Source organism: Strix aluco, chromosome 11, assembly GCF_031877795.1.
Source record: "Strix aluco isolate bStrAlu1 chromosome 11, bStrAlu1.hap1, whole genome shotgun sequence".
NCBI classification, from domain to species: Eukaryota; Metazoa; Chordata; class Aves; order Strigiformes; family Strigidae; genus Strix; species Strix aluco.
The window spans coordinates 3929552-3953152 of record NC_133941.1 but is presented as its reverse complement, the minus strand read 5'-3'; the positions used below and the strand labels follow the sequence as shown (position 1 = coordinate 3953152).

Here is a 23601-nt window from a genome sequence, read left to right as displayed (position 1 = left end):
AAACCCTTCTGAATGTAAAAACACATAGATCAATCATATTGCTAAGTTGCAGTTAGAACAGATGTCCTTAAACAACTATAAATCAGATATACTAAAACCGTATTTTGATATCCTATGATAGTTTACCAAGAACTGAATATATGCTGTCAGGAGAAATTGTTGAAAAGGAACTTGTTTAGCAGCTGCTGTAAACTGACAGCCAAAAAAGGAACAAAATAGCTTTGAATGTTATATATCACCCAGCATAGCTATTAGTTACAAATATGAAAAACTTCTATTTTAAAATGGATTTACTTCAAAGGAGAATTGTAAACCCTTGTAAAATGTGTGTCAGACACAGTTCCAAACCAATAATATGTGTATGTAGAACTAAGTATTTTAAAAGACTTTATTTGACCATGTCTTACCTGAATGTTTTCTTCAGTTGTAAGATTATGAAAGTCCATGTTAGCTTTGCAACAATATGAAAGACACAGTTCTGTATATTGGAGAGTATGTGAAGTTTATACCCACGCATATGCACATAATCCAAGAAAATTTGTAAAGTTTACAACGTATTTCTGCTTAAATGCCTTGCTTTATTCTAGAGATCCAGTAAGGCCTTCCTGCCCTGTCAGGGAATTGGCCCATTCAACTTCTTGGTACCTGTTTCCACACTTCAGACACCACTTCAGATATAACACAAACGTTCTGGAGAAAAGTCATATATAAGAAAATTCAGGATATCTTATTGCATTTGGTCCCTGATTCTCAGTCAGGAATCCAAAGGAGAAGGAAGATTCTCCTAGATTTCTCATTGATATATCCTAGAAGCTTGTACTGGTATAATGCTCCCTTAGCAGACTGCAAAATATGCTCACCACTAAGACCTGTCTTTGGAGTAAGGGGTACTCACAGAGAGGATTACTTGTTCCCCAAGCAACTTTCTAAATATATGTTCAGTCCCATAAGCCTTGATCTGCAAAATATTTGAAAGAGTACTTCTAGGTTCATACCTAATTTGTGGAAGGTCTTCTGGCCTGCTTTGTGATGTTTCAGAAAAGAAAGCGACTTAACACAAAAATGGGCTGACAGAACTGAAGTCTGACAGACAAGAGGAGTGATATTTAAACCCAGAATTATTCCAACTGAGAGCTCAGTTTGACAACCCCTGGAGGGATCTGTTCACATCAAGTCAAATTGCAAAACTGAGGCAGACTATTCTTTACTATGAAATGAGACTAAAAATTATTTAGACAGATATTCTGGTTCATAGACTGACTAATTCACTTTCTGTCTCATCCTCAGTCTTCCACTAGCCATCATTTGGGAATTGCACTATCCACCACCAGGCAGTGACTCAAATTTGGCAGTAATTAGGGTGTCATTCATCCTGAACATATATTTTACAGCATCCCTCCCAGCTTCCTGAAACCATGAGAACCATCATTTTTATATTGATTTCTGTAAAAAAAGCAATTGCTTTCATAATGCTTACTGTTTATTTTTAACATTTCATATCCTAAATTGTACAAGTATGGTTAATGTGTGCTTGTATATTCACTTCTTTTGCATTTACTTCAATGATTTGTTTAGAACTGCTTTTGAGGTGTATGATAATGGCAGGAGGGGGTCCCTTCTGGAAGCACTACATATATACTGAGAGAAAATGTATTTCTGAATTTTAGAATTCTTAAATTTTTATACCAGTTTATGAATATTGATCTTTCTTGCAAATAACTGTTTTTAATGCCATAAACCAAATGTAGTTTGAAACCTTTGGGGCACATTCTTGCAATGGGTAGGTAAGATTTGAAGACTGGAAAATGACCATCCCTTGTATGATTATTCATACAGTCCACCACTAGCTATTCATGAACAGCTTCATCCATGTTTCAGATTGGCAGTGCCATAGAGAATTGTATGTGCTTCAGCAAACTTCATTTCAGACTGCTAAGATTAGTGTTAATGGTCGTTCTGAGGAGAGAGGAACCATGCCTGCCAGCCCTCTTAGCTCTGGCTCGGTGTTGTCTAATATTAAGAATGGTTCTGCCCAGATCCTAAGAGTTCCTGCACCATGCTTCCTATATACGTACAAGACTTTGCCACCCTTCCCTCTCTGAAGTTTCCTGACTCTGTCCCAAGGCTCTCACAAGCAGTAGAGAAATGACCATGCCGTTGACTCCTTAATTCATATGTATTTCCACCCAGACAAGAGTCATCTGTTAAGTTGTACTTTTGCACAGTTAGGATCTGAATATCCATTTTAACTTTCACAGATAAGAAAGAAGACTGTAAAATGTTAATATCAGAAGCTGCAAATGTGTATGCTCATAAAAGATCTCTTCTAAACATTCTGAAAGAATATTTGCAAAGCTATTTTCTCACTATTATTTTTTGTTTTCCATAGCCCATCAGTCAGGAGCATCACTATCAGAAAGAAATGAGCCCACTTTCTCATTCCAACCCACGGTAAGATTCCATTTATAGCCCAGGCAGTAAGGATTCAGTTAGAGTGTTCCGAATATTAAATGTGACATTCTTTGATTGAATCTTAAATCTCTTTTCAATTGCAACCTCCTCTCGGAGGGCATTACTATTGCTTGTTTTAGTCATTGTCTGCAGTATGTGTGCGTTGTCCTGGAACGCAGAACTGAATTCTGCATGTTTAGGATGTACCAGTGTGTATTTAAAGTAACTGACATAGGCCTTGCTCCTATATCTGCTTTGATGCGTGATTCAGCAAATCTTCCTCATCTGACATACATATACTCACCTGTTTCTTTCTCCCTCTCTCCCTCTCTGCTTTGAAGGCTTAGAACTAGAATTCTGTACATCACTGTAGGTGTCAGGGAATCCATTTGTTACAAAAGATTTTAATGTTACTTATTTAGACAGATTTTTTCAAAAGATAGCCCAGTCAGGACAAGATGTTACAACACTGTGGGATAGTTCAAAGGGATCCTGTCTACAACATATCTTGGCTGTAAGGTTTTTTGGCTTGATCTGTTTTGTTTGGAATAAGCAACAAAATCCCTGTGACTTTAAAATAAGGTAAGATGAAGACAAGGGGAGGGGGTGGCTAGGGAGAAATAATCACATTGAGACAATCAAAATTAATTGTCCAGTTTCAGAATTGCCTTGTATCTGTGAAACCCTAACATCACTTTGTCAATTTTTTAACAGCCTGAACATTTATTTTAAAATGTAGACCTATTTCACTTAATGTCATTAATGTGGATTTTGCTTGTCCAAGTTTTAACTGGACAATGTATGTGTGTTGGGAGGGATAGGAGGAGAGGACATTTCAGATACAACTTCTTTATCTTTTATCAACAGTCTGAAATGTTTTATGGTAGTGCACTGCTAGTCAGTTGTACAGGATAATATGCATTTCTCCTCACACAGATGTTTTCAGTCACTTGTCTCACTGGCCATCCACATTTTTATATATTTAAAATCATCTTGTTAGATTTTATGAAGTGAGCACTGTGAAACTTGCTGTGCAAGTTCACCCAGGTGCATCAATTATTGCAACATGCAGCCATATGTTTCCTAGTTCACACAATATATTACTGGAGTCAAAGTATAATCCTGGATTCCTGTTGCCTTTCACATGGAAATCAAAGTGCTTATGTTGGTCTAGAAAACCTCTCTGCCTTGGCTGCTGGTTATCAGAGGAACTATCTCTATCCTTATGAAGTGTTACAATGGATGAAGTGGACAGAGACACTTGACTATAGTCCACAGATAAGATATCAGGTACTTTGTGACTGACACTTTGGACTCTTTATTCCAGAATCAATTTTTCTGATGGCATTAGAATTGCCTATATTTTAGTGCAAGCTACATTGTAAGTCTTCTTTTTGCATGTACATTGGTTGAGTCAGGTTTTATTAAGTTATTTTTATGCATGTGCTAAAGCAATTTGGTAGTTGGTACATTTTATATACTGAAAAACAGAATAAATACCATTATCTGTAAAAATAAAGTGTTTCATCATATCAAGTTAATATGATCAACACTGAAGACTTGTATTTCCATATAATAAAATTTAAAACAAAATAGTATAAATTATAACTTAGTTCTTATGCTTTTTTAATCCAGTACACACAGTAGGCTTAAATTTCTCTAGAAATCATTTTCGAGAAATGCAGGCAAAGTATTCATAAAATACCTGACTTGCAAGTGCCTCATAAATTCAGTAGCCCTTGTGAACTGCCAGAAAAGCATTATTGGGCTGTAAATACAGAAGATGACAAAATTATGAGGTCAGTTTGCATCATGATATAAAAACTGGAGATGATGTGACTTGAATACCATTATTCACATCATTACCTTTCATTTATAATGGAAAACTCTGTAATGTTTTTCACAGAGAGTGTGTACCTAAATGAGAACTAGATAAAATTAATCATAATTCTGTAACTTAGGTCCTAAACTGTTTTTAAAGCCAATTTTAACAAGTAATCTATGAGCAACTGGAAAATGTCTAAATCTTTGTAAGCTTACTGTAGCTATGTAGGGGAACACAGAATATTTGAAAAATAGATCTATCTTATGTAGATGAGTGAGTATAAACACCATGGCATGAAGACAGTTAGGTAATGCACTAACTGAAACAAATAGTTTGTTGTAAAGAGTGATAAGGAATTTGACAGGTCTCAAGTAACTTTAAAAAGTATAGTAGTGATATTTTCTGGGAAATGAAAAGAGAGCAATGTGGAAGCTATTGTCCAGTAAATGTAGCTTCTGACCATAATAAGATAAAAGAACAAGCCAGGAAAGAAAGCACCTGTGAAGATAATGGAAATGCAGTCAATAAAAAGACCCAGCTAGACTCATTTTCCATTGGTTCCACTGGGTAAAGGTCATAAGTCTGCCAAGAATATTGCTACTGCGATACAAATCACCTCCACATCATGCTGCTTTGCAAGGTGTAGAACCAGTTAATGAAAGGAGACAGGCTGACTGCAGAGGCTACAGAGCCCGATGAGCAAGATGATGTGTAGTGTTTCAGGCTTTAGCTATGCACTTCCCACTGACTGATGTGCTGTATGGTCCTAGCTGGATTTCAGAATTACTCTCTTCTCTCCAGATAGGAAGCTGTATCTATGTTACTTCTTCCTCCAGTGCAGGGACTGGAAATTGCTATGTACCCTGCATCTACTTAGTAAGCATTTGTCCTTCAAAATATTTGTCTGTCATAGAAGGTTTGGAAGTTTCATTAAAGGAAATGCTGAAAGAAAGTAAATATTCTAGAGGAACTTCAGCCATACTGAACTGCAAAATGTAGAGTTGCTCTCTGAAAAAGATCACTTGAGCATAATTTTATGAATAGATTTTCTAAACTTCTATAGATGGTCTCCAGAAAATTTATTTCTCATAAAAGCTGATTTTTCTATCTTTGAGAGAGGGTTTTTTTTATATAATTTGAAACCTATCTTCTAAGTACTGCCTCACTAGATCCTCTCTCAGCACCCTACTCAACTCTTCCCAAACTACCCAATAAAATTTGTTCCTATGAAGTTCAAACAGCTGTTCCCCAGAACTGCACTAAAGTAGAACACAAATACTTCAACATTTCATTGGGTATCCATTCACAAGAAGTATATTTTACTTAAGTAATTTCATACAAAATGTACAGACAAATTTTCAGTTAGGTTTTACCCAGACATTTAACTCTACATGTTAAAAAAAAATATTCCCATAGTGATTTGTAGGCACAAATATTTGATGATAGTAAATGTCTGCCTGATTCAGACTATAGCCAAAAATGTAAGATCTGCACATAAAACACAGGCATCATTTTATGCGGAAGTCTATTGATTAGTGGTCTCAAACGAAAGAATGAGTGATCAAGCTGTTTTTCATTCACAAATTAAAACAGTTTTTAAATTAAAGTTTAATTTGTTGTCTCTATTAGTGGCTGGTGGGTTTCATATGTTTACAGCTCTAAAAACAACCTCATACTACTCTATGTGTGTGGGGCTGACAGCTTTTCCAAGGGTGGTTGGAATCTGTAGAAGTTAATTAGTGTATCAGTCAGTGAAAATGATCTTTTGAAGTATAGTCTGTGCCTCTGCTGTGGCCTTGGTCACGGTTACCTGCACAGAATTACCAGGAGTAAATAGAACTGTACACCCTTGTTAGCTCCACCTCTGTCTCCCCTGTGCTGCTAGAAGCTCACACGTCCCAGGCTGGTATGTGAAAGTGTGTGTATGCATCAGTATAGAGTGGACCCTGCCCTTTCAGCCCTATGTGTTGGAGTTTGCCGCACCTGATGGATGGTCATGACCCACTGTGGGGACAGGAGAGGAATCTTAGGCCTCCTTGCTGATCCTGAGAGTCCATCTGTAGCTGATGATGTAGATTGTCAGCTCCAAAATTCCAGCAAGAATCTGAAGAAGCGATGAGATGTCATTTTATCAGGCTCCTATCCACCTTTGCCAGTGTCTTGGTCTTCTCCATGACCCTCTGACCTGCATCCATGGAGATTATCATCTCCATAGGTTTTGCCTTGAAAAGTGAGGTTACAGTTGCTCTGAAGTAGTAGGATTCAGGACCATCCTTGAGCCAGTCCAGTAGCTAACTTGTAAAATCTAGATTTATCTGCTCTGTCCATGGAAGTCAGTTGCTTCTTCAGTGGGATTTTTTTTAGTTTAAATTAGATTCCGTCAGTGAGTTTGTTGTGAATAAAAAACAAACCTCTTAAAACTAAGGAGCATATGAGGTCCCTACAATTTTAAGGAAAACCAATGATATTATGAAATGTTTACTAAAATTGCAAAATGGAAATATGATGCTATTCAGGCCAGCATTTTGTCTAGATTTCTGTTTTAGCTGTAAAAAGTGTCACCACTGTACTGTGATTTAAGTCCTTTGTAGCTTTGCCACTTGTGGATGTAATATAAAGTTCCTTGTATCTATAATTGGCTGATAAGGGCCCACAGTCTTTGACAAATGATGAATAGTCACTGACCTCACTTCACATGGGCTTGGTATGGACTGACTAAAGCAAGCTGTCTTGTCGTTGTAACCTACAGGTGTTACATTAGGCTGATCAGGATGTCATCAATCTTCTTTCCTCTGCAATCAAAAAAAATCCAAAACCCAAAAAAACCCCAAACCAAAACTAACCCAAAAAAAGCTAATAACATTTTCTTCCCTTTTTTTGGTAAAGGTTTCTCTTCAATTATGATAAATGTTATAGATACAAGATTTATCATCACAAAGCAATGGTTCATTGACATGGAGATCAGCATGTTTGAGGAGGACAATAACTATAAACTTTTCAGAATAAATTTTAGGTTTTACCTTAAGAAAAAAAAAAGCAGAACCCATAGCCTTAACTACTACTTTATCAAACAATGTGATTTTCTTATTTTTGTAATGATATGCTTGCACAGTAGTTCAGATAATGAATCATAAAATGGATAAATATGTTCCTGTAACTAAATACATTTTTAACTTCTTTTCAAATTTGATTGTTGGTAAAATTCTGGTATATTAGTTAAATATAATGAACATTTCTTTCTATGCATAACTCTGACCACTCCATTGATTTTAGGAAGTAAATTATTTCTTTCACTTTCTTTGAAAGTTTCTGCTAGATAAGTCTTTTTTTAGAACCTATTGTTGCCATAAATAGTGCCATTATCATGGCACCTGAAATTTGCATAATGTATCCATGATTCCAGCACAAAAACACATCCACTGCAAACTCTCAAGTATTCAATGTTCAGCTTTGAGACTACCATTCAAGTACTCTCATCTGTCCCAAATGAAAACTAAACATTCCAATAGCTGATGCATGTGTTGTTATACCACTGAGAGATTCAGTAAGATTAAACTCGCCTACAGAACGGTGCAGTAAAAGGATTGTAGTTGTAACAGTTATTTGCACTACACCAGAATTTCTCCAACATGCATGCTGTGAAATTCAGACAGAAAAGGTCTTTGTCTCACATATTTTCAAGCAAAGGCTTAAATAGCAGAATAACTTAAAGTTAAGAAGCATGTTAAAGATTGGAGTTTTGCAAGCAAAGAGGCGTATTTATTTTTATGATTCATTACAAGATCAAAGTCATACAACTCCATTACTCCTGCAAAACAGACAATATTACATTATGAAGTATTATAAAATTACACAACACTTGTCAAAATAAGTGAACAAGAACAATGTATCACAAAATCTACTTTGTTTTTTCATTGTACTTATTCAGTTACTTTACTCATCCACAAAACAGCGTAATTGCAATAGGTCTCCCAGTCGTTAATCTGAATTAGCAAAGTTCTGCTGCATTTGTCAGGCTATAATATGCATGAAAAAGAACACGACAAAAGAAACAAATGGCACAGGAAACATCTAATTGAAAAGGTTAAATTTTTTAATCATGATGGTAAAAAGCTTAGCTGCAGCAGGGTTGTTGAGAACTAAATGGCTAACATGTAAAAGCTTGTTAAAATAATCCAAAAATTATTTTCCCTTGTATGGGAATCTGAGAACATGAAAACGTGGCAGCATATACTCCAAGGGTTTGAACATAAAACATGGCAAATGCTTTCAAAGGTGCTGTTGCATCTATGTTAATATAAGGTAGTTTATCTCTTTTTTTTTTGTAGCTTCAGGACTAACCAAAAATATTTTTTTACTCGTTCTACGCTTTTTCTCAATATTCTGGGCCATTCAGAGTTGTCTGACTGTGCTTATATGTAGAGATGGAGAATAAGTAGTAAAAGATTTTACATGCCTCTAAGATCTTTTTGACTGAAAGGAAGAGATAGGTGTTACCTCGTACCAAGCCTGGGATTCCCTGTTCACAGTGTTGCGATCTCTCCTTCAGTACTCAGCTGAACTGTTGCTGTGGCCCTTTGCCAGCATGTCTTCTTCCAGGGGATCTCTAGTGTTTGCAGATGACAAGACACGTCGGTGCAGCCACAAGCCAGCATCTAAGGTCTGAGTCCAACTTCTGACAGCGCTTAGACCACTGGGATTTTAGGGTAGTTCACAGGGCAGGCAAGCTTCCAAATAGGTTTGTACCAGTCGTATTGTTCCCTTTGCTGGAGAGAAAAAGCTTACTACCACTAACCAGCCCCCTATCTATGGAAATACATATTTATTCCTCCATCCACCTTCTGAACTGGAAGCTTATTTAAATACAGACAAGTCAGCCCCCTTGACTGACTTGCATACATATGCATACAACACTCTCCGACAGAGCAAAACTATCTGGGTTTCCAAGGGCACACATGCCAACACCTCCCTTCCCTCTATTCTGGTATCATCTGTGCAAGAGTTTTGATTTGGATTCCTTTATGTTATTTTTACATTTATTGTTGACAAAACTTGATGTTTTTTGAGAATTAAACAGAGGTAGCATACTTCTCACTTTGTGATGATTAAGTTTCCAACTTCATGCTGTACCATTCATTGCATTAATATACTAAAAGGTCGGAGTTTTCTTGCATACTTTTGTTTGACTTTTCCGAAAAAGAAAGGTAGTTTTCACAGACTAGGAACATTCAACAGCATCACCTTTAACAAGTTTGATAATATTAAAGTTAATGCTCTGTTGAGTCATGTCTCTCCATTGATTTTTAAAAGCCCTCTGGCTCCATGTCATCCATTAAAAGTTAAATGGGGTGCAGTCTACATCTGAGATGCATAGAACAGTAAGATGCTGTTGGTGACTGGCTGCAGAGAAAAGGAATTACTTTAATTGCAACAAGACTCGTTAGGTACTAGATTCGGGTGTTTCCTGAACTGGTGGAATATTAAAATACAATTTTTTAAATGAATGGTTTATTTAATTGTTAAAAATTGTGAAAAAGGAAGCACACCCTACCTAATGGACACTTCATTAAATGTGAAAATCCATTTGATTAAGTGATCATTGAGTATCTGATGTAGTTATGAGAATTTACTTGCTTAAGATTAGATTAACATGAAGGAATTTTAATACACCTTTGCAAATTCATTACTTACAATTTATACAGCTGATCTTCTGATAAACGAATCAAAACTAGCAAGGAAGAAAGGGCTAGTATCTCGCTTAAATTAGATGATAAAACACTGGGGTTTGCTACTAGTGTCATTTATATTGCTAGTGAATATTGAGACTATAATCTAGCCAGCAAGCTAACATGATGATGAACTAGAGGTTTAGTCTTTAAGTAAATTCCAATGTTACTGTCATTTAACAGAAGCTATGATAGAAGCTTTATGTATTTAATGGCACAATATATTAGTTACTAAGCTGTTAAACCTCCAAATTCAGGTCATTCATATTTTTAGACTGATGTAGATGACACTGTATGTTTTTAATAACCTGCAAAAATTTATCATTTGAACTTTGATAATGAAAGAAAAATGGGATAGCATTAACAGGTCAAACTTTCAGCTAATACCAGACAGCATGATTGTACTGTACACACTTGTAATAGCACCTTGCACTATCTAAATACCTTGTTTAATAAGTAGAATTCACAGCTCCTTTGTTACCCTTGAATCTAATCTAGCACCCGTAAACCAGTTCATTTACAGATTTAAGACTTTAAGAGCAGATTCAGGTCTTCCATGCACAGTTGCACTTGTCCTTTTTATGATCTCTTTTTTAGTTACTAATTCATTGAAAATTAAATACTTTAGTTTTTTAGGAGGTCTCTCTGCCTCCATTAGAAGTATGGTATTTGGCAGACTGGACTTGCTGAAGTGGTTTGGAGGAAGGAAAGAGGCATTCTGTAAATATGCTTGTGATTTTCTAAATCTTAGTGCTGGCAAAAAAAGAAAGTTCCAGTAAGGCATACAGTAAATGAAGATATTATGTATTAGGGATGGAATGAATCTGTCACTTTGACGGATTGTGAGGCAAAGAACATATTAACAGATTACTCATAGTCAGAATGCAGCTCACTGTGAAAAATGTGCAGGAAATGATAAGTGTTGGTTTGTGCTGATTTAATGATATTTTGAAACTACAATAACACTCCAGGAGAATAATACAATGTAGTTCATGGCTTGCATTTTTTTAATCATTAACGTATTGCTAGATTGCCCTTAAATACTTCTGAAAATAGAGCTTTCAATTCATGCAAAGTCATATGGACATGTATATTTATGTTATTTTTCAAGATTTTTATTAAAATGTGCATTCAAAAATCCTTGATTTGTATGTATAAGTATACTCTATATTCTTTGGTAGTATATCTTCATCATCTTCTTCTTTTGTATACTCACTCAGTTTTCCATTTTAAAGATACTGGTTTTCCCACCTGGAGCTGAGTAGCACTGAACAGTTACTGAAGTATAAATTAACATTGAATGTTTCTTGGTTTATGACATATTTATGTAAAAACTTTAAGAATGTTCAAAAATTGAAATTGTTTAAACCATTTGAGGTGCAATAATGGACAACTTAAGGCTCAGATTACTTCACGATTATACAGACATCTGTAGTGGCAGGACCTGAAATTTTATTTCAACACTTTTTCAAATAATATGATTGCATTTTGTACATAACACAAACAAATCTTAATATTAACAGGCTACATATAGTCCTTGCTTCACTACTGAAACTATTATTGAAGGGTTTGTTTCTATGGGAATACTTCTATTAAAAAACCCAACCTCCCATTATGCATACATCATTGACATATTACAAAGCAGAACCCAAATAGGTGTGTATAGGTAATCTGATTTAAGTTAATGAAGTTACACACATGCATGAAGTTCAGTAGTTATGTAAATAATTGAAAATTCAGATCTGCTAATCTAGAGGAGCCTAACAAGTAATGCATGCTCCAAAAACAATGTAGCGGGGAATTGGTGAGGGTTACAAAGCTAGGTGACTTTTTATTGATTTGTCTAAGAACTCAGTCTCTAACAACCTTTCTTAAATAGATATAATTAAAAATCCAAACAAGTGAGAAAAATAGGTCTTCATCTTAGCTGAATTGAGTATTTAGGCTATACTGAACTGTACTTTTGATATGAGCTGGCACTTTGCATTCAGTGAACTGTGGTAAAGTATTACTTATTCACATTAAGCATTTTCAGCAGAATTTGCTTCATGTGGTATTAAATATTACTAATACAACAGAAGTATGTGCTAAGATTTTAGTTGTACAAGATGTCAAGAATGGTCCTTTTTTCCTTAAAATATTTTTATACTCTCGATTCATTGATACTTTGATACTCTGGCCCTCCACAGAGTTAGTCAAATTATCCATTGTAAAAAATAATTGAGCAAATGTGTTCCTTGTATTATGGCTCAGGCACAAGCCTGTTCTCTCTTATTCATAAAGATTTACTAAGTAGTTTATGCAGTTAAATATCATCTTTCATGTTCTTTATTGATCATACTCTTTAGATACTTAATAGTCTGTCAGTTTGGTGTGTTCTTAGTGATACAAAACTGATGTTTTTTCATTCCCTGATTTGATATAATGTAGCCCTTGCCTTGCATTTTTAAAGTATACTTCCAGGCTGACTGCATAATTTGAATATTCCTTTTATTTCCTATATAGACTGTTGGACAAAACCATAGTATAACTTCAAAGCATTTTAATTTTGTTAATAATGTGGATTAAATGATCCCATTGATTTAAGTAATGCAAATTAAATCTGATACAAAAGAAATACAATAAAGTATGCTATCTCAGTTCACAGCAATGTTAAAAGTCTTTATACTAAGTGATTTGCCATTTTCTCAGTCCAGCCAGTAAGATAGACTAAAACACAAAAATATCTGTAAAAAAATCAAAGTATCAAAGGTGTTCATTAAGATTTAAAACAAAACTCTCTGATTCTTCAGATTTCTGTTGATGGTAATAATTTTAATACGTTGTCATTGATAAGTGCTACTTAATAAAGCATCGCTAATTTTTTCAACAGATTTTGCCGATGGATGCCATTTTCTGCAAGATTTAACATACTGGCATAAAACTGAAAACAATGTTCATAAGTCCAAAACACTCTTTTGCTTTCCATCACAGTTCAGCTATCATGATATTTCAAGATATGACATTTTCTGAAAGAATTTTTTAAGTAAAGACCGTAATATAGCAAGATTATATAACATTTTTAATTATATTTTGGTATGGAGAATAGCTTTCAGAATAATGAAGAATTTCAGTGCAAGTATTAAAGGTGCATGATACTTTGAATGTGTGTGGAAGCTATTCTGAGCCTTCATACAATGCAACTCACAATGTCAAAAGATAGTACTTAGCATTCCACATTGTTATCAGGAAAGCTCTAGATAGTTTATTACATGTTGATTGTATTGATTACAGCTGAAGGCATTGATAGCATAAATAGAGTGTCTTTAATTAGACAGAATGTCTGGTTAGCTTTTCTGTTTTAAGGAGATAAACTAGCTTCTTAAAGAAGTTTCACCAAAAAATATTCTTTATTCAGTCAGAATAAAAACACAATAAATGGGAACACAGGCCACAGACTGCATTTCTCAGAATATTGCCAGTTGTCTCCATGCTGGGCTCTGCTTTTAAGCAAGGTCTACAAATTTTTCAGGTTTTCTTTTTTTTTTTTTAAAAAAAAATTAACTCATACACTCTGTCTCACACACACACACACTTTAGTTGCTTCCTAAAAGCAACTGCAGATTTCATTGTGGAAAAGTCTGTCTTGACGACTAGACTACAGCATCTATCAGAATTACCACTGTAAACCCACTTTTCAGAAGTTTATCAACTGCTAGTATTTACTCTCTACTGCAATTTGGCCAAGAAGATTTCAGCACACATGAGATTTTTAAAAAATTTTTTTCAAGGTTTTAGAAAAAGTTGATTTAGATATTGATAACTCACTTGTGGAAGTAATAAACCATTTTTAATATGTAAATTTTTTAATGTAAAATGTTTCAACCTTAAAAGTAATATTAAGTCAACAATGAATCTGTAATACTGTAGTGTTTTGATTACTTGTCTTGGTCGGAGGGGTTTGAATAGCAAAACAGTTTTTCTTGGACATCAAGAGAAGAAAACATGAACTAAATCTAGACTGTCTTAATAGGAAATATTAAACTTGCCAACACATCTCTGTTGCCTCTATCATAAGTAAAAACTCCTTTGCCTCCCTTTAGAACCATCAAAATCCCTAGATCTTGCACTTGCACTTCCTAGAGAAAATAATTATTCATCTACTGAGCCAGATGCATCAAAATCAATATAAAGATGAAACTGAACAAGTCCTTTACACCGGAATTGGCTCCAATAAATGAAGGACACAATCAAAGATAAAATCATCCAGCTACTCACAAGTCATCCTATCTCTGATTTCTCAAACTTGATCTTTCAGGAAGACCTTCCAGAGATGAGACTTCAAACTAAAATTCATAAATTTCCTGAGTAATAAGAACTACTAATTTAACAGAAATACTGGTTTAATGACACATGGTTACCTTGCTCCCTTGATGTTCCCTAAATGAATTGTCTCTTTTCTATTGGAGTTCTTTTCTATTGGAGGTAATTGCCTTATTATCTTTCTTTCCTTCTTACTAACATCCTCTCTGCCTTCCAGGTACCAACTATTTTCTTTAGAAATTCTCTGATACATATTTTATATGAAAAACACATATCTTTAAATTCTTCTATTTTGTGCCAGACCTGTAGAACTGCATATATACTCTAAAACTTCTTTACTTTTCTAACTACATTTGTTGGTCTGTCTGAGATAATTCTCTTTAGAAGCAAGCACTGTCTTTCCTCTGTCCTTGCACCACTTTTGCTTCAGCAGTCTTGCTAGCAGAAGTATTCTAGTCCTCTGGATCTCAAACATCCCTGTCTTTTAAAAAATCTGTCGTGAATTTATAAGAAAGAGTAGCTTGGGAAGCAGAGATGTAGATTGACACTAGTAGTTCTTCCTTACCTTCTCTAAAATTGCTGCAGTTTCTTCAAGAGATTGCCTTTGCTGACATTGCGTTTAGTGCAACTGTAGAGAACCAGGTAAGTGATAATGCTTCACGCTCTCTGACCACATCCTATGTGCATGGTCAGATTCTAGTGTTAGGCTTATGTTGGCTGATTCTGAGGCAGCACAAAGCACCCAGGCAAGTGGCAGAAATGGAAAATATATTCTACCATACCACTGGATAACATAGCAACTGTTATTAACTGTTACTCCTAAAAACTTTTGAAGCTTTGGTGTAAACGAAGGGTCTTTGGCTGTATTCGAGGAATGCAAATATGGTGAGCAATGGCAGAGAGAGCTAATAATGAGATATCTAGGCAGGCATATTGCTGTGTGGATTGCTTGTACCAGTTCTCACTGTCATTAGCTGAACAGCAGAAGAGGATGATTGGTTGTGGAGTTGGCCATATATGTGAAAATAATATGATGGCGTAAAAAAAGTTTGAAGTATGTTTTTTACATACTGAAATGATGGAAAATTCAATATCTCTTCCTTTAAATCTACTATACTACTTGCTGGATTTCTACACCAGCAGTTCTGTTTCCTGAGGCAGAAAATTAGTTTTTTCCATTTTGGCTGCAAACAGATAGGTGGTTGTCCCCTGATTCACCCCAGATTATGTGTACCTGCCAACAGGAGATGATGTGGAATCAATAGCAAGTCCAGAAGTAGCAGAACTAACAAAAAAAAAAAAAGCAGTTGGCGTATTTTAACAATTATAACACATGACTGAGCCTTACCAGATTTCTATGTCAGGAGCAAACCTTACGTAAGATCATCAAGGCTTTTCAGAAAGTGGAAGTACATTTCCTGTTTACTTGGTGTTGGACAGTTGAGTTGAGACAATTACAGTCTGGCAATGTAAAGAAGTCTGTCAAGGTTTGGAAAAATTCATCCCGTCTAGACGAAGCCATGGATGTTGAAGTTGCCTCTACAGCTCTGGCTAATCTCCCTGGCCCCTAGCACAAGTCTGCATGCATCACGTTTTTGTGCCAGCTGTTAGAACAGCCGTGGCCAGATGTAAATTGAATCAACCCCAAACCAAGTTTAATTTACTCTGTAGAGCTGCACTGTCCCCATCAGCATGAAGCAAACATAAGGGAATGTAAACACCCCTTTTCCCTTCCATTCCCCTTACCTTGCAGTGAAATAGGTTGGTCAGAAGGGATGGATCTGCTTCTATCAAAATGAGATGATTTACTGAGGTCCCTCAAATTCTGTGTTCAAGTGTTAACTTGCAATTATTTAGTCTAGTTAATGGTTATATGGAAGTTTTGCTGTGCTATAGCTTTTTACTGTTGGAAGAGGAGAGATGGGAACTTAAGGAAACATCAGCTATGCACAGTGTGCAGGGATTAGTTTCATATACAGAAAGAATTACAAGAAGTGGTCACCTGCACAAGGAATGTCTTAACTTTGTGACAGATGTGGCCTTCCAGGGCTGTCTTTCTCTGATTGATAGTATAATATCAGTGACTTTTTCAGTGAAAAATACGCAGTTCAGTTTGCAATAAAAAGCAGTAACAATAACAACAACTGTTCTGTTTTCCTTTCTTTGAGCTGTAACAAAGACAGTGTATCATAAAGTGGTGTATGTGAAATGAACATTGAACTTTGCATGAATGTATGATAACGTGAAAATAATTTTGAAAAGCTATCACAAAGTAGTCTTCAGGAGAGACATAAATTGTCTATTAAATTGAATAGGTGAAGAAGGTCTGTACTCCCTCCTCTATAATAAAGATCCCATCAAAATTTTTTTCTTTACAGAAGCAAACCAGATATGTGACAGCCGTGTTGAGAAGAGTCCTTTCTATAGTCTTGCTAGTAGCTAAAATCATGTTATGCTCAGTAACAATTTTATTTATTTACGTTATTTATAATGTATTTTATAACAATAAAAAATCGTTATAAACAATTGTTTGCAATGTATTTACCTGACAAAGCTTTTTTTTCCAATATCATCAATACTATCAATAATAACATCCAATGTTTCCTTCTTAAAAACACTAGAAAACTGTTAGTATATTATTCTTAGCGCTGATCACTAATTCCATTCCTTTATTGAAAAATTTTAAAGTTAAATTAAACTGGAAAGATTAAATTATTTAATACAAATCAGCTGTCCCACAGTTCATGACTACTGAGTTGGTATCGCACTGTTAGTGGCATCCATTTCATGTCTAAGCTCAGCTCTAACTTACCAACCATCCAGACTGTAAGTGATACACCACTTGCTATGTCAACCTATTACAGGGGGCTCCAAGCAGGGCCAAGTCAATGGTAACCAAACACATCTCTTGTGACTGTTTTAAGCCTTTTTCCTTAGAGAGGGTAAGGATTTTTAAACAAATTGACCCCACAGTCTTTCATCAAACACGGGTTGTTCATCCCAAGTCTTTATTCCTCAGAAAAAGATTCTCATGAGTCCCGTAGGCTCTCAAAGTATAGCTCTGTGGATTATGGGTCACACCTCATGTACACCTTTTGCTGAGAGGGCAATAGCAGCTGAAATCTGCAAAGCAAACCTGACTTTAAACACAGATTTTAGTGTGAACAGAACAAGTGAAAAGGCTAAGGAAGGAAGCTTTATCATTTAAGAATTGTATTAACTGTAAAGTTTATTTTTATAATAATAAAATCCAGCTTGATTTTGTTTCATAATGCTCTACAACCTGCAATTTCCTTTGAAATTTTTTTTTAATAATCAAAAGAATTAGAACAAACAGGAACACAAACTGTGCTTTTATTAATGATACTTTGATTTGTATTTTTCAGGGACTGGTTGAACATGTTCAGTCCCCCCATCATTCCTGGAAGCCAACAACTGGAAGAGAACACTAGATCTTCAACAAATCAGAGTATTCCAGGTAGGAATTTATGAAGACAATGAAAAGGACCTGGGTAGAAAGTAATTTCTAAATGCTGTTTCTGTAGTCCTGGTGCTGCCTTTCATAGTTTTCTATACTGCTACATTTTGGTTCCAAGTTCTCTTATTTATTATTCTCATCTCAAGCTAGCAGAGTTTTCCGTGCAGTATTATTTGCCTCTGATTGAAGAATAACTTATGCAGTTGCAGTTTCCTAACGTTCTGGCTTGATATGGATTAACTCATAAAAAATGCATTTTATTTGTTTAAAATAAGGAATTTATGCTAGTGGGGATGGCAAACCTATGAAAGAAAGAACGCAAAGACTAAACATTCTTATTCAGAAGTACAATTACATTTACGTAAGTGATACTTCTCTTATAAAGAAAAAAATCAGATTTAGCCTTAAATGAAATCTCAGCATGTAAAGAATGTTGTCACCACCTAAAGCGTTACACGTTTTTGTTTATTAATGCTGTTTTCTTAGAGAATGACAAAGTACTTAGCTGAAACTGGAAAGTCAGCAACAGTAGAATAAAACAAATACATTGGTTGCTTCAAATACCCTTTTTTCTTATTGGTTGTCTTAGGAAACAGGGTAGATATCTACATTTTTCTTCAAGTCTGGGGAATTCAGTGTGAACTCTCATAAATCCGACCTGTGTATTTTGTCTGCCCAAGGGATGAAGATGTCTCAGTGATTTACTGTCTAAAATAGATGAGGCCCCTCAAGTTGGGAATGTTTTCACAGATGTATATTTGTAATTGTTTATGACAGCAAAATAGAATTCTGCTGTCAGGAAGGGACCTTGCTTTGAAGAATCAAATAATATGTTTTGTTAAGGGTCCTAAGTAAGCCAAAGAGAATCGGGCAGTAATCCTTGAGATAAAGGCATGTTGGATATAAATTTGTGATAGGTCTCTGAGAATTTTTTATGTTAGTATGAAATCCAAGGCTTGCTGCAGTAAAGCTAGAATTTCTGTAAATTTTTAAAATTGCATTATTATCTATAAATTGGGAATTTGTTGGATCTCTTCTGTTATTCACACTATCATTTCCAAACTACTTTGTGAATTGTTCCTAAACTCATTTTCCTTTATGCTGAAATATTTTACATCATGTGTCTTTGATTCCACATTTGGAAAACAGAAAATCTCTATATACTATATATAGAGTTATATATAATATATATAAAATATATTTTTTTTATATATATATAAGTTGGGGCATAACTTTGGGGCAAAAAGGTGATTCATTTCTAAGAAAGTATTTTACAGTATTGTTCCTTTCTTAACATTTGCACCATTCATAGTGCATAGTTAAATAGGGAGATGTAATGAGAAGTAGTCTTCTGGTCAACAGGTTTCACAAGACAATCAAGAGGAAAATTTAGACTCATAAATATGATACATTTCCATAGATTTTTCCCTTATTGGGCATTGATATTTCTGATTTATAGATAATTTCATTTATCTTAATAAGTCATACAAGAAAGTTTCCACAGTAAGTGACAAAGGCAGAATCATAAATTCTCTGGAACTTACTTTATTGTATCTTGTTACTTGTCTTAAGATTGTGCTCTAGGAACCACAGCACTGAAGAGTCTTCTTTCTTGCACTACAGCTGTTGACAATAGTCATATAGTAACCTTGCAGTCCATAATTACAGATTTGAGCACCATAGTTCAACGTTCAAGGATCATATCAGAGAAAATATTCTTTTCAGCATCCCTTCACTGACAGCTGATCCAGTGGAGTTGACTTACATCATATGAATATGATCCATGTATCTTAAAGTGAGACTTGCTACAAGCTATTTTCTAATATTAAAACATAGAATACAGTGAAAATATATTTCTGTGAAAAGGGAAACTTTGTTTTAGTTCTTCAGACTATGGTGGCTATGTAAACAGTGTTAACAAAATCCAAATAACAAAACAGTTATTTGTACACTTATTTCAGAGTTCAGAAAAAGCTGCTACATGCCTTCTCCATTCTTTGTAATCTGGGTTTAGACATCTTGAGCAAAAGCTTTTCTCCATAAAACAATAGCTCCCCTGATTTGAGTGGGGCAGCATTTCATTTAATGTGGCAGTTTACTAACTATCTTCAGTCTTCTTCCAGCTCAGAACTAAAAAATACTCATCTCTCTATAACGTACATCACAGACTTCAGTTTTTATTTTAAATCAAGTTCTTTTTTAGCCTAAAAGACTGGTTAATTTTGTAGTGATTTACAAACAAAAGCTTTCATTGTGATTTCACCATGATATTCAATTTAAACTGCCAGGAGGTTTTTTCATGCAATTCTGAGCAGCTTCAACCCCAAAAGTATGGATGGTGGCAGCATAAACAGCTATGGAAATTTTCTTTGAAATTCACTTGTTTATCAGTTAATGTGCCCACAGACACTTCATTCCTACATATGGCCAGGTTGCACACAATATACCATTTGAACATAAAAAGATGACTTCTAACATAACTGTTACACATTAGTTGAGTATTGTAGAAGAATGTCACTTGATTTAATTAGGGCTTCTTTTTAGGAAGTAGAACAACAGAAGTGAGGTTTTCATATGGTTTTCTAATCTGTTCAAAACTGAATACTCTATGCTGCTATTGGAAATCTGTTGCAACATCTAGAAATGCCTTAAAATGCGTTTGCAGATACTGTGAGATGCTAAAAGAAAGAAGCCTAACTTTAAAAACAAGGTACATCTAGAAAAACTAAGTCCTCTTCTTGTTCACATGAAAATACATGCAGGGAATTATTGCTATAAAGATATAAATCCAACTAGTCCTGGATGCAAACTAATTCTGATTTGGTATGAATTCAAGGCATACAGGGAAAGAGGTATACCCCTGATGAGTCTGAAGAACTTCTTATTCCTAAATCAAACCAGGGAGTATCTTGAGAGGCCAGTTGCAAGGTAAAGAGGGAAGGAGATTTAATCTTAGAGAAGAAAAGAGAATAATTTTGAAAAGAAGCATAGGCAAGGAGAATCAAAATAATAAATGGAAGAATTCAGTGGAAATAACAACAGGTTTTCAGGTGAAAATGTAAGGCTGTGTGAGGGAATGAGGCATGAATACCATTTGCTTGTGCACTATGATCTGAAGTGTAGAAATTCAGTTCTACGCCTTCTTTCTATGCTGCATAATTTTTCCCATGAGCTATCCAAACAAAATATCTCAGTTAACCTCATTTAGCTTGCCAGGCCTGATGAAGTACCCACAGCAGGGAGGGCAACAATTTAGCTTTACCTTTGCTTACAGTAAAAGACAGTTTCTTTCTGATGGTATTTGTTAATGCTACGGAGGAAACAAAAATGAAATCTCTTCTGAAACGATAAAGTGCACGCTTCTTCTGTATGCATTAAATGCACCAACCTACTTTCTGGTCTCTAGATAATGTAACCTATATATCGTTGTGTGATCCTGGCTGTAAATAGATTCTCAGTGTTGTGAAACTGCTGCTGTTAGCATAACAGGCCATTACTTACTATGAAGTGTTAGGGCATACAAAGCATTCTGTTTGTATTAGTAGTCTGAGAACAAGATGAACATTTATGACAAAATTCAAGATACAGATTGCATTCAACTGTGAATTATTTCCTATCAAAAAGATATAGATCATGTAACTTAGACTTAGCTTATATGAAAGACAGGTTTAGAAAAGGAGCTACAATACATAAAGCATCTGTAATAAAAGTCTGTATGGCTTTATCAGTGTATTTTAGGCTAAGGATTCATTTCTGTTACTTGAAAACATACGTGCATTTTACATAACTATAGACAACTTAGACTTAAATTTTTTATTGTCTGAAAGAGTCATATTTTATCTCTGATAGTGAAAGCCCTGTTGTGCAGATTTACCTATACTGGACATTCAGGTGACATATTGGTTACCAGACATTCAAATTCTTTCATTCTTACAGGCATTAAGTACGCACTGACTGTCTTTGCTCGTGCTAAAACATTATTGTTTCAGGAGGTTATTGAGAAAAATATCACTTAGGAACACTTTCATCCACTATCAGTAAAGGTACTTCTGCTGAACTGCTCCATCGGACTAGTTGTTAAGCCAACTCAGACTGACATGATTTCACCTCAGCTAAGTACAAGTCTTCAGAAATATGATAAAAATATGAATTGCTCTTATCTTGAAGGTAAAAATTCAGAAGTAAAAAGATTATACACTTTAAAGAAAAAACCTGTCATGTGACAGAAAAGTATTTCCATGTTATTGTCTAAGTGATTTATTCTTACTTTTCCTGCTTGACACAGGTGAAGATGACTTCAATGCTGAAGAAGATGAGGAAGTTTTGACTCTTTTGTATGATCCATGTCTGAACTGTTACTTTGATCCAGATTCTGGGAGGTACTATGAATTGGCATAGTCAGATCATGAGACAATATCATTTTGTATTCAGAGTAGGTTTATCTTTTAACTGTTTGTAAAGTGTGACTGAGCTGTATAATTTATGATGTAACTAAAAACTTGAATTAACCAGTAGTTTTGCAAACAAATGAATATATTTTGTAAATAGTGTCTTATTTTTATAGTTTTGTATTAAGTTTTAATGCAGTGGAAAATCGCATAACATAAAAGTTCCTTGTGACTAAGACATTTATTTGTTAGTCTAATTTATTTCCAATATTCAGAGGTTCTCTACAGAAACAAATGGAAGTTGAATCAAGAAGATTTGTGGTGTTTATCTGTAAATTACGGTTTTACTCAAGTAAAAAAAATTCATTACTTGCTTACTGTGTATTTTTAATTGGTTCTGAGCTATCTTATTCTTTGTACACTAAGATATACAGTGTGTTGTTCAAAGGCCTCCATTTCATAAGCTCACTCTCTCCCATTAGGCATCAGAGAAAGCAGTATTTTCCTCATCTTCAAGAAATTCTCTACTGTTGCATATAGCAGTAATGGCATGATGTCAAAGCTGTAGGGTGGTACAGTCTGTACAGCGCAGTGCACTGTAAGGTGTGCACATAGGCAGGTTATAAATCTAGACCACAACAGGGTAAATATGGCAGGCTTGGGGACTACCAGCTAGTCTCTACTTTGCTGATGTGATTTTACATAGGACTGAAGAGCGGTAACAGTGATTGCTTCAACACTCAAAAATTGGAGTCTTGTTTCATGTGAGGCAAGAAGGTGTGTATATGATTCATGTGGGAAGCTGTGCTCAGAGTGCAGGTCTTACATGTTTGTATTAATTTTCCCATTACACCTTGCAGTAACAGAATGTAATTTATTTAACCCATTTCTATTGTGTTTCAGTGCAGTTTTCAGTGACGGTCCTAAAGTTCCAACTTAGAGTTTTAAATTACCTGCATCACTGTGAATTTTTTTTCCTATGGTACATCAATTATCCCTATTGACTGTAGAGAAAGACTGTAGATATAAACCAGACTGTACATCACCTTTGAAAATGAAATCATTACATGAAATTAATAAAATACTGTGCATGGAGACATGTCAAGCTTTTTCTGTGCTAAAAACCAGTTAATCTCATCCTGAAGTTTCCGCATTGCCATGGCTGCTCCTTGGCTCCAAGTAGTGCCCATTTCCTGCCCCAGAGCGAGGGAGATTCTGTAACACTGTGCAGTGCTGCTCGCCACTAGTGGCCCCCCAACACCCACCAGGACACTTGCTCAAAGGGTAAATAAATCATTAAAAAATCAGCTGCCTGGTATTGAAGAAAACATGATGGGCAGGCGTTCTCTGCCCACCACAGAAGTCCACGGAGTTGTGTTGTAATAGAGTTGAGGTAGTGGAACAGCTTTGGGGTCCACCAGTTCAGTATGT

General features: G+C 35.2%; 1 protein-coding gene across 3 annotated transcripts in view; it reads left to right on the top strand.

The window, feature by feature from the left end:
- The window catches only part of CFAP20DC (CFAP20 domain containing), an 84561-nt gene extending 62017 nt beyond the window's left edge, over positions 1 to 22544 (top strand). For 2 of the 3 annotated variants that reach the window (XM_074835861.1, XM_074835860.1), the window contains 3 exons: positions 2390 to 2451; positions 17691 to 17782; positions 22068 to 22544. In XM_074835861.1, coding sequence (XP_074691962.1) covers positions 2390 to 2451; positions 17691 to 17782; positions 22068 to 22180 — 267 coding nt within the window. In that variant the 3' untranslated portion in view covers positions 22181 to 22544. The remainder of the gene's footprint in view (positions 1 to 2389; positions 2452 to 17690; positions 17783 to 22067) is intronic. The other variant, XM_074835862.1, reaches the window with a different exon arrangement.
- Positions 22545 to 23601: the final 1057 nt, after the last annotated feature.